General features: G+C 41.2%; 1 protein-coding gene across 1 annotated transcript; it reads left to right on the top strand.

Moving 5' to 3' along the window:
• The first annotated feature begins 5931 nt into the window (after window positions 1-5931).
• On the top strand, window positions 5932-13435 carry LOC143040428 (uncharacterized). Its single transcript, XM_076211519.1, has 3 exons — window positions 5932-6110; window positions 10114-10356; window positions 11843-13435. Exons 1-3 carry the CDS (start codon window positions 6042-6044, stop codon window positions 12935-12937), a joined length of 1407 nt encoding a protein of 468 aa, XP_076067634.1. The 5' UTR covers window positions 5932-6041; the 3' UTR covers window positions 12938-13435.
• Window positions 13436-16809: the final 3374 nt, after the last annotated feature.

Below are 16809 nucleotides of genomic sequence, written 5' to 3'. Positions count from 1 at the left end.
CTGATGAAATAATAAGAGAAACTCCAGGTCCACGACTCGCCTCCTCACCCTGCGCTTGTTAGGCTTAGCCTCTCAGTCTCTTCACAATATTCTTCTCCACTCCGTTCGATCTGTCCACACCGCATCCTTTGTTGCTCCCTCCAGAGATCTCAAGAACATAAGAACGTAAGACTGGAGGAGACTGCAAGAGACCATAAGGCCTACACTAGGCAGTTCCATGTCCATTACTACTTTCCACCCCTATCCATAAAGTTAATTTTTCTTAAAACAACCAATAGTTTCTGCGCTTATTGCATGGTTGCTAAGTTTATTCCATTCGTTAACTATTCTATTTGTAAACCAGTTCTTACCTATTTCTTAAACCTAAATTTGTCTTATTTAAACCTTTCTCTGTTTTATTGGGCATCTTTGACCTCCTGGATCCACCAGAGGGTCATGTTCCTTATTAAATCTAGTCTAAAAACTTCTTCGGAAAACCGTTTTCTGTCATTCTTTGCCTTCCTCCACCAGTCACCCGTAGGACGCACCGGCTATGAGTTTTCTCCCACCCTGGCATGGTTGAATTCCAGGGAGTATGAAGCCAACTTTAAAATTCTTGGATTTGAATGTTCTTATTCACCTGTCTATCTATCCATCCAACATACCAACAGGATTCTTCCCCCTCACAAGGGAAGTAGCCATCCAACAGCCGAACCTGGTTTACCCCCACCGCTTCATCTACATGGCGACCTTCCCTTGTCGTCTCCTCACGAGTAAATGGAGAAAACGAGAAATCCCTTTAAGCTGCGTCAGTTTATCATCCATTCACAACTCCGTCCATTCCATCTCCCGCCCTCTCCCTTCCCTACTCAACGGACATTCTCCTTGTATCCATGTATTTTTTCATAAACATAAAATACATATGTATATCTATATTTTTCTAATGAAAAGATCGATGCCATGACTCAAATATCCAGGATAGTCTATCGACCAAAAATCTTTTGAGTAAAGACGATGAATTACTGTTTCAGAAAAATATCTAGCCTCTTTAATTGTGACGTACTATTGTCGGAAGGTTTAATTCTGAAAGCAGTAGCTGGATTACATTGGAACAAGGTATAATTATAGTGCTGCATGGAGAATCCAACAACTGCATGATGATGAAGCTATTGATTAGTAGTAAAATTAGAGTAAATGGAAAGGAGGAACTATTGGATAATTTTTGTGACCTCAGAAAGTTTAATTTCCAAAATAATTTCAGGTTTCAGAATAGAGATGTACGTACATATAATTATTTACTAGACATGAACAAAATGGAGGCGCTGATTTGAAAAAAGAAAGTGGAGCAGGGCGAATTGGTGGTCCTTTTCAACATTTTCCTTCAGTTGAACGAACATGCAAATGAAACCTGCAACCGGTCAAGACTCGTGGCTCTGTCCTTCTACCAAAGAAAAATCATCTGTTTGCAACAAAATCCTCCGGTTATGTCATGGTGCTTCACTGAATTGATCTCAACAATAGCCCCTGGGCTCTCTTGCAACTGTACCTTGGGCGCCATGCTGCACCAGGCAGGCGGTATGTCTCAATTAATCTTATCTTGGTTCTCTATATATGTGTCCATCACGAGCGATAACACCTTTGGGGTGACACATTCACACCCGTGACGTTTTACCAACTGTTCGCGAACGTCTTACATAACACCTTGCTTTTAGATTCATTCACTCTGACATCGCATCACGTAAGCCCATTGTATGGTGCCTTGTGTTACGACACACTCTTCCCTTAAAGTAGTAATATCATAATCTGCTCCTAGGGGGCTCAATGATGCACACGCACACACGAACTACGTTATTAATTATGCTATTTGTTATCATAAGCCAACTGAAATGTGGAAATTCCTACCGTCTTCGAATCTACCCCGCTCTTTACCATTGTTCTTTAAGAAGAAATTATATTCTAATATGTGATCTCTATTCACCCGAGATTTTCAGGAATGTATCTCTCGAGCAAATTGAGAGATATACCTGTATATAGTCTGCCCGCGTCTTGGTAGGCGGGGCATACAAATCACCCACGACATGACGTCATGTCAAGTCCGACGCATTTGAACAAAAGTAACCTTCTGTTTACACGTAAACTCTGGATGGGAGAGTTGTTCACCAGGAGGTTCCTAACGAGGTGCACAGTAACTTCCTCAGCTGAAACCCGAGACAACTTGGGCAACTATATCATTGCAAATTTCGGTTAGTTAGACCCATCTAACTGGAATTTGGTTAACAAGTAACCAGTTGAATGGAATGGAATGGTTTTGCCTGCTGAGGAGTTTCCCTCCGCTGAATAAAGCCATCTGGATTTAGCTGCAATAAACATATCTACAAGAAAGATAAGAGGAGTTATCACACTGGGCTTGCACGGGCTTCACCAGCGTCGACCGTTGAGAGTTCGAGTAAAAACGAAGTTCGTTGCAATATTTTTTCCAAATCTCCAAATGTCAAATTATAATTATCTTTCCGTCATATATAGCAAAGCTGAATGGTGAACTAAGAAAGAGTAAACCTATACGAATGTGAGACATACTGTTCAAATGTTCTTAGAGAGGTCTAGATTTCTGTTAGCGAAGTCATATTCGAGTTATTCAAATGGAGGTTGGAGGTACGATGTCGGAGGAAAAATAGCCCAGTGTGATAACCCCTTAACGCCGTCGGCTCGGATGAGAAATCATAATTTTTCTTCAGCCAGATACAATCGTTTGGTTGTAACAAAGATGGAAAAAAACATTTGCACAATGACGACATTCACAAAGAAGTTAACCGTGTCAATACTGCACACCACCACACCTTCACCATGTAGCTCAAAATCTTGGTCTCTCTCTCTCTCTCTCACACACACACACACACACACATCTCGCCTGCCACTAGGGTGGGCCGGGTTCGACTCCCGCCCATGGCTGAAATAATTTCAGTATCGCTCCGCTGCGGGGTGTTACTCCAGCTCTCGTGGGCGGGGAGTTCGGTGTGTGTGCGTGTAAGGGCACAGTATTACCCATAGATCGGTCGCACGAGCTCTGAGCTCTCATCCGGGAGTTTAATAACTGTCGATCACGGGTCTAACACGTGATGCAAGACCATGGTGGTGAATCACACACACACACACACACACACACACACACACACACACACACACACACACACACACACACACACAGAGTTGAGTTCCAATCCTATATATGTCTTCCTCATCTTGGAGCGAAGGTAAAGTGGCCCAGGTACCCAGTACTTGTCATGAATCTCATTTCGAGATTCTGCAACTCTTCACCCCGTCCCCGCACTAAGGAGAGGATAGAAGGCTCTCGAGGCGAGACTCGAAAGAACGAAAATGTGGAAGAGAAGGAACAATTTGTGGGCCACCACCTCCACGCGGTGCTCCCCGGGACCTACTCCCACCTGAGCGTTGTCAAAAGTGAAGGTAGTGGTTGAGACTGACAACATATTCAGTCACCGTCCCTCCCACCCACTAGCAATAGATTGCTTCATTTTTGCACCTAACAACCATAAGTCCTCCGGCAGTGGTGACAGGAGATGGTGACCTCTGAAAGCCCTTAGTCACATCCCGGACGGCAGGGGGTGTAATAGGCCCAGTGGTCACCCTGCGCGAGGGTGGGGAAGCACAGCTCGGCAGCAACCTACACCGACTGAGCAGCCCTATTTAGGATCCACTCCACATGAGGGAGGAGCTAGAAAAGTTTTCCTAAACAAAACTTCCGCTAACCTAACCAGGCTGGGGAGTCGTCCCAGCATGGTCACCCATAATGCGGTAATGATGATGATGATGATAACAAAATAATGATAATAATAATGATAACAATAATCTAATATAATAAACGCGAAATTCTGTCGGTCCATTCGGTATACCTGTGTACCAGTCTACATTTGTTCTACATAGTCATATTATACCTTTTTGGAATAAAGATGATCCCGGGGTTGAAAAAATGTCCTTCATTTGGTCCTTGACCATCCAGCATTGGGATCAGGTCTGGGTGAAGATTTATGGGATAACAATTGATAAAGGGAACTCTAAATAATCATTAACTTACAAGTTTTCCATTCAAACTGTATCTAAAGTAACACAAAAAACTTTGTGAATTTAAATAATATTTTAAATTCAGTTCAATCAGCCCTCCGCAGAAGTTAGTTTGAAGGGATAGGAGGTAGCAGTCAAAAAGCGCTGCTTAAAAGGCGTAAGCATAGCTTTCCTCATAGATGCTTCAATTTCTGGAATAGCAAGATATGATTCAGGCAAACAACATTATTAAATTTAAGGGCAATGTTGGTAAATGGAAGTATTAGCCTAGACCTCACGAGTATGCTAAATATAAGCTCATATGAGAAATGTAGGAAGGATGTAGGTGAAAAGAGCGAATTTTTGTCAAGATGATTTGGACACACGATGAGAAAGGGAAATGAGTGACAGACTAACAGGAAGGGGTAGACAGGAAAGTAGACAAAAGTAAAGGCAGAAATAAGAGAGGCCTAAAACGAGCTGGAGATGGCAAAGGATCGCATGGGAGCAGAATGACAGCGAACATTGGCTGCTGAACACTGTAATAAATATGAGTTTGGTTTTCATTTGTTAAGCATGATTTGAAGTTGTTAAAAATAATAACAATATCGCCGGTGACTTACAGATGGTACAGGGACGAAACGTGGAAAGACTGACGTTGAAGTGTCAATCTACATGTCACATCATTCACAGTTATATTCATGACCGCCCAACTTCAGTGCCGACGTAGCTTCACGCGCACCCGGGGTTTGAATCCAACAACTGGCAAGCTACTTCTACTTGCATTGCAAATCTGAGCGTACAGGGCAGAGGTGACCATGGGCACACCTAAACGCCTCCTGACATGTGCTGTCACGCACGTACAACTTTAATTCAGTTTTGCAGTGGAAGAGATTACGCAACGGTGCGTAATGGTTAACACTGCGTTACTATTTTAAGACAGTGAGAATTTTGTATTTGAGAATCCCAACATGCAACTTTCCTTTTACAACCTCCCTTGTATCCGTAGACCTACGGATGTGTTTATATTAACCAACATTGTACTTTCCCATCGCAACTCTCCTGCCCTGCCCATCGTTTTGGTACTTTCCGTAGTTGCTTCACATTCTTTATATATCCGGCCACGATATCGTCTTCACGACTGTTTACATCAGTATCCATCCTCTCTAGTTCTGCTAACAAATCTAGAACCATACACCCTCCCTCCTATAACCTACAATACACCCACTACCAACTTCTCCCAGTCTCATCCGCCACGCCAGTTGCATGCCGCACGCGTCCTACCTTGTTTCCCGTAATGTTTCGGACAGAAACAAATTGTACCATACAATCTATTTAGAGTTCTACTGACAATTCAAGAGTTAGTGAAGTACCTAAATATGTAGCAAAATGTTTGCAATGGAATTTTACGTATATAAGACTTTGGAGTGTTATTCATACTCTGTTGGTATTAATATAAGGTAATTATTATAGACAACTCATTCATAGAATAACGTCGAGTCACGGCAGAGGCATTCCGTGTTCACGTGATCAATGTTGCTGGTTAGATGAACTTCACGCAGTGATCACGTGAACAGTGGGATAGCCTTGCGCTGATTGGCTAACCACGCCGCGCCCCCAACGTTCATTGGTGTATTGCAACACCCACCCTCTTCGTTTCTCTGCTATCAGGTTAGAGTTACTTAACGGCAAATTATAATAAATTTATATAGCGTATAGATGAATATATGCCTTATAAATTTTACAATAATATAATCATTACATTACTATGTTTCATTTAGATGTAAAATAAAGGTGAGTATGACAAAATATAGGAAACAAAAATATTCTAGGTTAATTTCTGGCGACATTTGGCACTGCATCGAGACAACGTTAGATGGCATAGTGTTGTACCGGAGCTAGTACTTTAGAAGTGTTCTGTGCAGTGGGTGGTAGTCAAACTCTTGTGCTCCCGATACTATAGAGGAATACTTGAAGTTCACATAGCCGTCAGAAATACAGAAATGAAGAAGCAACTGTGGCAAAAATATTCATCACCGCCCGCATCGCCACCATACGCGGAGCAGATGAAGGTAAATTGAAGCTGTGTGACACCAAAACTCAGTTGACAGCTGCAATGACATTTGGGAGTGCAAAGCTTTAGCTCAGTAGTTTTACGAGTGATCCATACGCTTGCGAGTGTACTGCCAATTCATCTTGGTCAACTACGAAGCTGGTATAGCAAAGTCAATCTTGGCTGCTGGTACACTATATTGCAGAGAAAAACTTGTATGTGCCTTGTGATAATAGTTTCAAGCATAACAAAGACACGTGATTGCTGTGCACGTCGTGGTATCGTAGCCAGCGTGGTGCGTACAGGGAGACGGTTTATAAAATCTGAGCTGTGACGCTTGGGATGTTTGACCATCGGGCGGAAGTGAGTTTTCCCGCGTAACCCCATGCCAACCTCATTGTGTTGCTGTTAGTTAATATCCAAGAACTACGATTAAAAGGTGCAATTTATGGGGTATATCTGCGTTGCTGTTCAGTGGAAACCGAAGTTACATTTAGAAAGGAGAAATATATTGAGAAAGATCCCCAGTTTGGATGCGGGTCTACTTCATACTTCTCCTGTGCTTCCTTACTTCCTCATCATCATCTTTGAGTTTTGCTGTCTTCCACGTGAACTCGTTCACATATTTTACTGGAATGCCATAGTTTAATCCACACACGGTCATCTTAATCTGACTATTAGTGAATAGAATTCTACAGTGCTTTCCAGGCAAACGTTCAAAATCTTGCCATACGCCATTCCGTGTAGTTCTACCAACTGTACCTCGACCATGAGCTACAGCTTCCTTGTCCAGGAAACTGTCCGCCTTTCCAAAGCATTATTGCCCCTACCCATAGAATAGTTCGTTACCCAAGGATCAATATGTATGAAGTTTCGTACATCAGATGGATACACATTTCATCGTGCCTTTCATATTCCCGCGGCTTGGCCTCGTCGCCTCTATATACATTTTTAGCACATCAGGGGTTAACCTGACTATTCTCATATTGGCACACGTGCTAGTTTAGCGTTCTACCCCAGATAGCTCTTCGACACGCCGTTCCTGTCACTTTTTCTATCTCATGTCCCCGTTCGTTGAGTTACTAAGTTACTCGTAGCGAGTGTCAATGCTCCCTCCTCTGGACGCATTGTTTCTGCAGTGTTATCGAATACATTTTCTCCGTTTTAAGGGTTGCACTGATTAGTTTCCAGACTGAAGAATAGATTGCATACAAAAATGTGATAGGATGTTAAAATTTAAGTCATGACAAAAATCAAGTGGAATGTAAGAAAAAAGTATTTCAAGAAAAGGTAAGAAGCGTAGCTACGGCCGAAGATTTGGCTATTCAATAGTCAAAGCTTCGGCCGTAGCTACGCTTCTTACCTTTTCTTGAAAGGTAAGAAAAAGAAAGGAAAAAGAGACTAATCTGTCCCAATAGTCTATTGGGACAGATTAGTCTTTCTTTTTCCCTTTGCAGTTGGGAATCGACCAAGTGAAAAATTTGTTAGAAACAAAGACTAAAGTATAGGTATGCACACTTAACGTGAAAATGCATGAGGTTGTGGAAATAATTGCGTTCTGTGTGATTTAGGATTATAAATATTGTACGTAGAGTTAATATACGATAGTTGAACACAACTTCCACTATCGAAAATTCGTAGTTCCGGAGTTCATTGGAAAGTACAGCATGGATTGTTTTACGATTTTGTAGTCCACCACATCTGTAACCAGAATCACGTGCTGTAAACCGCGATTAAGGTTTCATATTACCGCTGGGATATCAAAAACGAATTTAGGATATGTTGAGTGAAGTGAATACTTTCTCTAAGCAAATGTAAACATTACATTTTTCACGGTTTATTACAGTATAGAAGAAACTAAGAAATGTAATATTCACATTTGTCTGAGAAACAAGTTTAAATTTACCCATATCTTATGTAGAAAGTCTTAATGCGGTGGAGACGAAGTGAGAAATTTGGTTGGGGTTACGAGGATATCGAGAAATGAAGTGACATTGAGAGCATGGCAGATAAGGTTGGATGGTGTAGGCACATGGAAATGATTAGTGAAGGAAGACAGAAAAAAAAGTGGGAGGCAGAGGTGGACGGGGTTTGGTTAAAAGGGGACTGTCGAGCAGAAGAGGCAATTTTTTCATTCTGCTCTTTTCACATTCTCGAGTAAATGGGGGGAGGGGGAAATGTGGATGTTATCAGAAAGAGCCTTGTGGTATATATTAATATTTCTATTTTATGCATTTTTAGTTCATGTTTAATTTCATGTTTATCATATTCATTTCTTTGTTCCTATTAACCGCAGTAGACTTGTTTCCTCTGGTTATCTCAAGTAGTGGATATCAAATAATTTCGGTATAGCCATCTTGGGCTCGTGGGTATTTGAAAATAGCTAATGGTTTCAGATGCCCCCCTCACACGCCCCTGACCCGTTTCCCGCCAAAGAAAGGCCCAAGATCCACGTGTAGGTGCCAACGCGGGTAAACTTGATTGAATATTTTCCGTATTACACCATTGCATATCTCTTATTATTACTGCGTCTGTAACTAGGTGAATTCACGGTTTACAGGTTAACTTCACGAAAGGCCCCGGATATGGTGATAGAAAATAAACATAGTAGCGAGACTGGCATTAGCGTGACGTCATACTTGGGGGTGTGTCCAGAGAGAGCACGCACCCTGCTCATGCTGATCACGTGATAGGGTGTGACGTCATGTTTGCTACCAGATAGTTTCGCTTGAATATATTTGATTTTGATAGCAGTTTGCACATGCGTATGTGCCCACTTGTAGTACTTGCATTGAAGGTTTATTCGTTATAGTAGTAGGTTTTGTATAAAATCAGATTTAGTACATAGTTGGGATATCCGGGGGTGTGAGTAATAACCTGTATTTTGGACTGCTGGAAGGTCGGCGCCGCGCTGTCTACCCACGATGACAGTTGGGAAGCCGACTCAGGAATTCTAGGTTGTTTTGCAGATGCACTTTATTCAAGCGTTAATTTTTGCGGACTGGGTTTCGATGATATACCATGTAACACGAGTAGTCGATAGTTGGTGCAGCGGATATTGTAACTGATATAGGCAGTACTAGTAGTGCTGGGAAACAATGCAGTACTTAGGAACGTGCGAGCGCATAATGTGTGTGTCGATTGCGCATGATTGGAGACTTAACCTATTATCCTATAGTAGTTATATTTGTATGTTTGGACCTGTGGGTTCATAGAAAAATTAGTGTGTAGAAGGTCCTTGCCCATTACATTTAGCAAAGTTGTGATTTTGTGTCGATTCACGGGGCCTTGTATATTTTATGTTAAATAAGGGCAAGTTCGAAATTAAAGTGATCAATCGAGATGAGTTATAACCACAACACTGCCGGAGATGAGTGAAATGACTGGAAAATTGGAAAATACCATCCAGTATTGAGAGGGTTAGTAAAGTTACAACCACAACTAAGGCTACAACGCTTAAAGTCCGGATCATAGATGAATAAAATAGCTTTGTCGCAGTTTGATGTAAAAGAAAATTGCCTCCAGTATATTAGGTTGGGTAAGATAGACTGCATAAATGGTAGCATGGATACAAGTCAAGTAACTTAGTAGTAAAGAAAAAATTCTGTCAGGAACAGAAGTAAGCAGAGATAAGCCCTAACCTAACCTAAACAAAATCAAAGACAACAGAAAAAAAGATAGTGGTGGGGCAATAACAGGAAAGTTTCAAGATAAGTTGTAACCTGCGCTACTGAAGGGGTGCCATGGAGATGAATGAAATAGTTTGATGGAAGCCAGGGTGTCACCTGGTATGAGATGGGTTAAGTGAGATTGGTGATAATCTTGTTGCCACTGATAGTTTCCAGAATAATAAGGGAAAGTGCCAATTGATATGGAAGGGGTGACCTCAAACACAGCTGTTATTCATTATCACATTTTAGTATATTGGGGAATTACTATGTAATCCTTGGAAGTATATGGTGATTTTTTAATACTTACACCTGTGTGTTCAAGTTGTTAAATTTGTTCTCTTTTTCTTTCAGATGGATGATAATCTACCTCCTGCTCACAAAGACTTAGAGGCTGTGCATACACTCCTTTCCTTTGCCCACTACGATATGATGTGCAAGAGGACCCACTCCACAGATACCACATCCTTTCCACCTTCCCCTGCTGCATCCCAGGGGAGCACATCTCCAGTGCACCCAGAATCAGATTTTGAAGAATCATGTGATACTGTGACTGATGTTTCCAAGAGACAGCATACAGAATCTGAGTTGGCCAAGGTGAGATTTTTTTTGTTACACTGTAGGAGTATTCTAATATGTAGTTATGTGTACACATGTATTAGACAGAATAGAACAGTAGCTTAGGGAAACTAGAATGGAGGCTCCCTCAAAGAAATTTACACTAACACTGCTCACTCCAGCCAACCATGAATTAAAAAAAAAACCACCATATTATAAAATGGCCAAACCCTTTCATAGGAAAAGAACCCAAAAATTCTGGGTCTTTTCATTTGTGTTACCCTCGGCCCACATGTCAAATACTTGTGAATATCAACAAAAATAAATTTACTACGCCATAACAAGTCATACTCGACTATCCCATATGTGTTCTAAAAGAAAAAAAAAATCAGACACCCTAAAAAATACACAAAATGAACTGCTGAAAATAATAACAAGAGGCCCCAAAACCACCTCAGTAGAATGCTGCATACAACCAAAATTCTCCAAAGAAAACTGCATGAAAATGATTGGCACACAATTCTGTGCAATCCAAAAACCTTCAATCCTATTCACTTGTCACAAATACATCACACAAGCACAACCAGCAGAATGCGACAAAATAGAAAACTACATAGCATTACTGCTCAACTTTAAATTTTCCACTTGCATTACATGTCATACAAAAATAAATCTCACCTAAATCACAAAATGAGCACTTAGACAAAATTCCTTGAGAAGCGGCCCTTGCTGCACAATTACTCTAGTACAGTAACAACACAAAATAGGCCTGGCTACAGATGCAAGCTGCAACCATCACATAGAAAATACTGAATATCATCTTGCAATGCCTCAACCTAATCATACCCAAACCACAACACAATATTTCTTCCTTTAGTGATTTATGGGTCAATCTGGTGGCTGTTGTTAGTTATATCTAGGGTCAATAGGTCTATTGTAAAAGATCTAGAACAATTATATGTATGTATATGTTACAGTAAGAACACATACCTAGGGATTACGCGTAATCCCTGAATGTTTATTCAGTGAATACGCGTAATCTCCGTTTCACTAACCGTTTATTCAGTGAATACGCGTAATCCCCGTTTCACAAACCTAACCTAACCTTACCTTACCTTACCTTACCTTAGGTTAGTTTAGTTTAGGTTAGGTTAGTGAAACGGGGATTACGCGTATTCACTGAATAAACATTCAGGGATTACGCGTAATCCCTAGGTACGTGTTCTTACTGTAACATATATACACCTAGGTCTTGTAATCCAACACTTGCCAACTGCTACTTGTGTGGATGTTTGGGCATAGGAAATAAATCCACTTCAGGAATTGGTGGTGTTGTATGTCCTGGGCCCAAATGTCTGCACAAGTGGTGATTTGGAAGTGTTGGATTTAGAGACCAACATGTGTATGTGTATGTATGATTGTTGATTTGTGTTAATCTAATAGTTTTATGGGTAAAGTAATGCCCAGTTGTCTTTTCTGATGTGGTTGTTCATTATTGTTAATACTGTTTATTTTTTCTTTTCAGATTCTGACAGGCACGCCTGGGTCACACATTCCTAGCTCTCCGTCACATATTCCTGGCTCCCCTCCTCATATTCCGTACACACCACCTCATTCACCAAGTCCAACAGTGTATTCATACACTTCCAGAGCTTCAACACCAAGCAGCATTAATGGGCCATCTAGTGTTCCAGTTTCTGTGATTGTGAAAGCAGATCGACAGATGCCAGAGAGACCAAGAACACTTGCAGAAAGGAAAATGTATGAATTTCATCCCAGTAGTTATCCTGAAAGTTATACGAGTGAGACAAAGACTGAAGTCTTTGAACCTTTCAGCCCCTACCCACTATGCTCCACAGACAACTCTAGAAGCACTGGTCAGGAACAGATTTATATAAACAGCAAAGATACAGATCGTGAGCTCCATGACAACCACCACCAGAGTATGGTCTCCTCTCTTCCCATTGAGAATCTCTCCTCTAATCTTACCCATAAGCAAATACCTAGTAATACGAAAGCACCAGAGGCCAGTACCAAATTAGTGGCCATTGCACCAAAGATTCCCACTGTGATCCCATCTAGCTCTGCAAGAGCTCCTTTATTATTAGCTCAGGTCAATGGTTCAACCACTGTCATTCCGATGTCCAACACTGGAGTGACTCATGTAATTGTCACACCTCAAGGAAGCAATGCTACAGCTTTGCCCAACCTAGTGTCAGCACCAATTTTACTTACTACAGCTCAGCCCCAGGCTGCTCAGGAGGAGAGGAAGCGTGCATTTGTTTGCACTTTCGCAGGGTGTGATAAAACATACTATAAATCATCTCACCTTAAATCCCACATGCGATCTCACACAGGAGAAAAGCCGTACCATTGCACTTGGGAAGGCTGTGAAAGACGTTTTGCCAGATCGGATGAACTATCTCGTCACAAGCGTACCCACACTGGTGAGAAAAAATTTGCCTGCCCAGTCTGTTCAACAAAGTTTATGAGGTCTGACCACTTGGCTAAGCACATGAAGAGACACAACCGACGCAGGATTGGAGTGCGTATTGTGCCCAAGGTTGCTCCCCTGGCTCCTGCAATAGGAGTATTAACCATGCCAGGCTTTACCAACTGAGAACTTGTTGATTGAGTGGATGTTTGTGGTGCTCGACTACTTCTCCAAATATTTAAATTGTTACTGGAGATCCAAATGTAACATTAAGATTTCTTTCAATATTTTGTATAACATGAGCAGGAAATGAGAGGTATAAAAAAGGTGACAAATCTTGCTTGACAATACTAATGGGAGTTGTGAAGAGTATAAGCTTGACTTAATTACAATGTCTCGAAGTACAAAAATGAGGACTTGGTTTTCAAGTCTGTTCTTGGCTATTGCCAGTTGATAATGCAGTTGAATTATTTGTTGCCATACAAATTGCCCTATGAAAAATGCAACTGTCTTGTTTTGAGTTTTCATGTTCATGGTAATATTACATAATACCAAATTTCATGTGATATGTATTTATTTTCCAGTGTTATTTTCATTTTGTCTTGTCCAAAGATGTATATTATATTTTATACTCTTTATATTACAATACACCAAACTTTAGAAGAAATAAAACAGAAAAGTAAATGTGTATTCTTTGCCTAAAAAAATTAAGAACTTAACCTAAAATACTTGCAAAAAAAATAGGAGAGGAATAGTGGCATTGTGGGAGGTTTTGCAAATATGCGATAGGAGGAAAACTGTTGAAAGCAGTCATGAGTTTTAACGAGTTTAAAATAGAAATGGAGACAGCAAGTGGTTTGAGGTAAAGGTGGTACTTTGCCAGTAACGTGTCATGTTGCCATGGCTATTCAATGAGTACATAGGGTGGTGCAAGGGTAATGGAATGAGGGTTGGAGATGATTAAAGAAAATGGAAGATAAGCCAGTTGTTGTTTCCTGATGACACTGCACTTATAGCAGGATCAGAGGAGGGATTCAGGAAATTTGTGATGGAGTTTCGGAAGGTGTGTGAGAGGAAGTTGAAGGTAAAGTGGGTAAAAGTAAGGTGATGAGATGTACAAGGAGAGAGAGAATGGCAGCAAATTGGAGGTGAGTATTATGGGAGAGAGCCTGGAAGAAATTGCTAACTTTATACTTGGAGAATATGTGGTGGGAAAGGGAGTGGTTGTAGATTGAGAGAAGCAAGTAAATGCCTGGGGGGGGGAAGAAAGACATTTGGGAATGGATGCTATGAGGAGATTGTATGAAGGGGTAATTGGGCTGACAGCACTGTATGGGTCATAAACATGGAACATGAGAGAGGAAGAGTTCAAATGTGTTTGATATGAAATGCCTGAGAAGTATGGTAGGGGTTACTGGGCTGGATTGAGTGAGAGACAAGGTGAGGAGAAGAGCGGGGTTGGAAAAGGATTTGGAAGATAGGGCTGATGAAAAAAGTAATGGGATGATTTGGACACATGGAAAGAATGAGTGAAGAGAGGTTAGTAGAAGAAGTGTGGAAAGCTGAGGTGGATGGAGTGAACAGGAGGGGGTAATCGAAGATGAGATGGATGGATGGGGTAAAAGGGGCATTAAGAAAGAGGAGGAGGTCTGTTAAGGAAGAAAGGGAGAAGACATAAGATAAGGGTGAGTGGAGATTGGTTGTGTATGGATGATGCTGTGATGCATGGGAGTGAGCGGGGTGGTTAGGAAGTGGATATATGTGAATGATATTCTGATGCAGCCCAAAGGAATTTCTCCCGGACTTCTCTTTTTCTGCATGAGGGGACAAAGGTGGGGTCACCGATTAAATAATGTGGCCTTGCTGTGGATGTGCTGTGTCTTGTTGCATTGCTTCTGATCAAGGGCAATGGTCAAGATGCGGGGATGACCCTTCATCCAGGAGGAGCCAAGAAAAGAGGGAGGGAGGGGTGGTGAATGGGGATGAAATGGGTGGGAGTGCAATTATGCCTTTTGACTTAGGCTACCTCTGCAGGAGGTTCCATGGCACTGGACCTGTGAAGATGGTGATTGAAATCAGCAGGTTTGCCAGTTTGGCCCAAACTTGGCTCAGAAGGAGAGGGTTGGGCACTGCAAGGTACATGGGAGGATCCTGGTCCTAAGGGTATGCGCATGGGACTCCACCAAAGTTGGGGCCCTGCAAAGATTTTTGCTTTTCTACCTCTAGTGCCCTTACAATTGGCTTTGTTTTAATTCTTCACTCCACCATTCATTTCACCTTTTCCTCTGTCCCCCATACAAGATATTGACTGCTTAAGTTTCATACAGTTATTTGGGACTTTAATGACACCATGAACTAGGAGAGTTGGGGTGGAAAAGGAGATTGCAGATGGGGTTGATGAAAGCGTACTGGGATGGGATGGACAGATGGAAAGAATGAATGAATGAAGATTAGTAAAAGAAGTGTGGAAGGCAGAGCTGGAGGAAGTGAACTTGAGGGGACAACTGAGGATGAGATGGATGGATGGGGTGAAAAGGGCATTGAGCAAGAGGGGAATGTCTATTGAACAAGGAAGGTAGAAGACAAATGATGGGAGGAATGGAGAATGGGTGTGTATAGATGATACAGTGATGCAAGAAAGGGAGGGGTTTGGGAGTGGTATGTGTGAATGATATTCTGCTGCAGCCCGTAGGGATTTCTCCCCATCTTCTCTTTTTCTGCATGAGGGGATAGAGAGGGGGGACGCTGATTGAGTGAAGCGGCCTTGCTGTGGACATGCATTGTCCTGCTACATTGCTTCTGACTCAGGGCAGTGGGCAGGATACAGGTTGCTGTAAATCATGATATTCTATTATTCAAACTACAAGCGTTAGGCTTCAAATCAGATGTTGTTAATTGGATGAGGTCTTATCTAACAGGTCGAGAACAGATTGTGAATGTAAATGGTACAACATCAAAAGCAGCAAAAATAACATGTGGTGTCCCACAGGGTAGCATTTTAGGTCCGCTGTTGTTTCTTTTGTATGTGAATGACATGAAAGCTGCTGTGAACTGTAAACTGCTGTTGTATGCCGATGATTCAGCCTTACTAGTTTCTGGCAAAGATGTAAATAGGATTGAGATGTTACTCAGTGAAGAGTTATTGAATGTCAGCAAGTGGTTGTTGGATAACAAATTGTCTCTACATCTAGGTAAAACAGAATCCATTCTCTTTGGCTCCAATCAAAAACTCAAAATTGCTCCCAACTTCAATATCCAATGTAATACTAGTATTCAACCTAGGTCTGTTGTCAAATATCTTGGAACAGAAATTGATCAAAATGTGTTGGGAGAAGTTATAGCACAAAAAATAATTAAAAGGGTCAGCTCCAGAACAAAATTTTTGGCAAGAATACAAAAATACCTAGATGTAGAGACAATGAAGTTACTATCTTCGGCCCTGGTTCAGTGTCATATTGACTATGCTTGTTCTTCCTGGTATAGCAACCTATCTAAAAAGTCTAAGAGTAATCTTCAAATATGTCAAAACAAACTAATCAGGACCGTTTTGAAAATTCATCCACGTACTCATCTAGATTATACGCATCTTAAATTGTTAAATTGGTTACCTGTTGAGAAACGTGTTGTTCAGTTAAAGCTTAATCATGTTCACCAAATTGTGAACGACTCTTGTCCCAGTTATTTGTCAGATACGTTTACACTTTTTAGAAATGCTCGTTCCCTGAGAACTCGTTCTAGTAGGTCATCTGTCATTGTACCTAGGTTTAATAGTTCGTTAGGGAAAAGTACTTTCAAATACACTGGTGCTTTTGCTTGGAACTCTTTACCGACCAACATTCAATCAATTGTATCTAAAAGTAGTTTTAAAAAATCAGTTAAATGTTATCTTTTAGACACTGTTCTCTCTGAAGAAAATAGTTTATATGTTTAATTTACACTTCTTATAATCCTAATTTACACTTCGTATAACCTAGCTTTCCTATGATAATCCTTTCCTAGTTGTAATATGAAGACCACAGTGGAAATAAGTCTTTTGACTTTCTGTGCCATCCTCGGAT

The sequence above is a fragment of the Oratosquilla oratoria genome, chromosome 28 (genome assembly GCF_046742065.1).
Source record: "Oratosquilla oratoria isolate Oo_2021 chromosome 28, ASM4674206v1, whole genome shotgun sequence".
In the NCBI taxonomy this organism is placed as follows: Eukaryota; Metazoa; Arthropoda; class Malacostraca; order Stomatopoda; family Squillidae; genus Oratosquilla; species Oratosquilla oratoria.
The sequence above is the reverse complement of the archived record's forward strand: the minus strand, read 5'-3'. Positions and strand labels throughout refer to the sequence as shown.

What these genes read in the sequence shown, in the direction of transcription:
- LOC143040428 (XM_076211519.1), top strand. Translation starts at nt 6,042, where the DNA reads ATGAAGAAGCAACTGTGGCAAAAATATTCATCACCGCCCGCATCGCCA. An exon ending in CATACGCGGAGCAGATGAAG is followed by an intron (nt 6,111 to 10,113) that starts GTAAATTGAAGC and finishes TTTTTCTTTCAG; the next exon opens with ATGGATGATAATCTACCTCC. An exon ending in CAGAATCTGAGTTGGCCAAG is followed by an intron (nt 10,357 to 11,842) that starts GTGAGATTTTTT and finishes TTTTCTTTTCAG; the next exon opens with ATTCTGACAGGCACGCCTGG.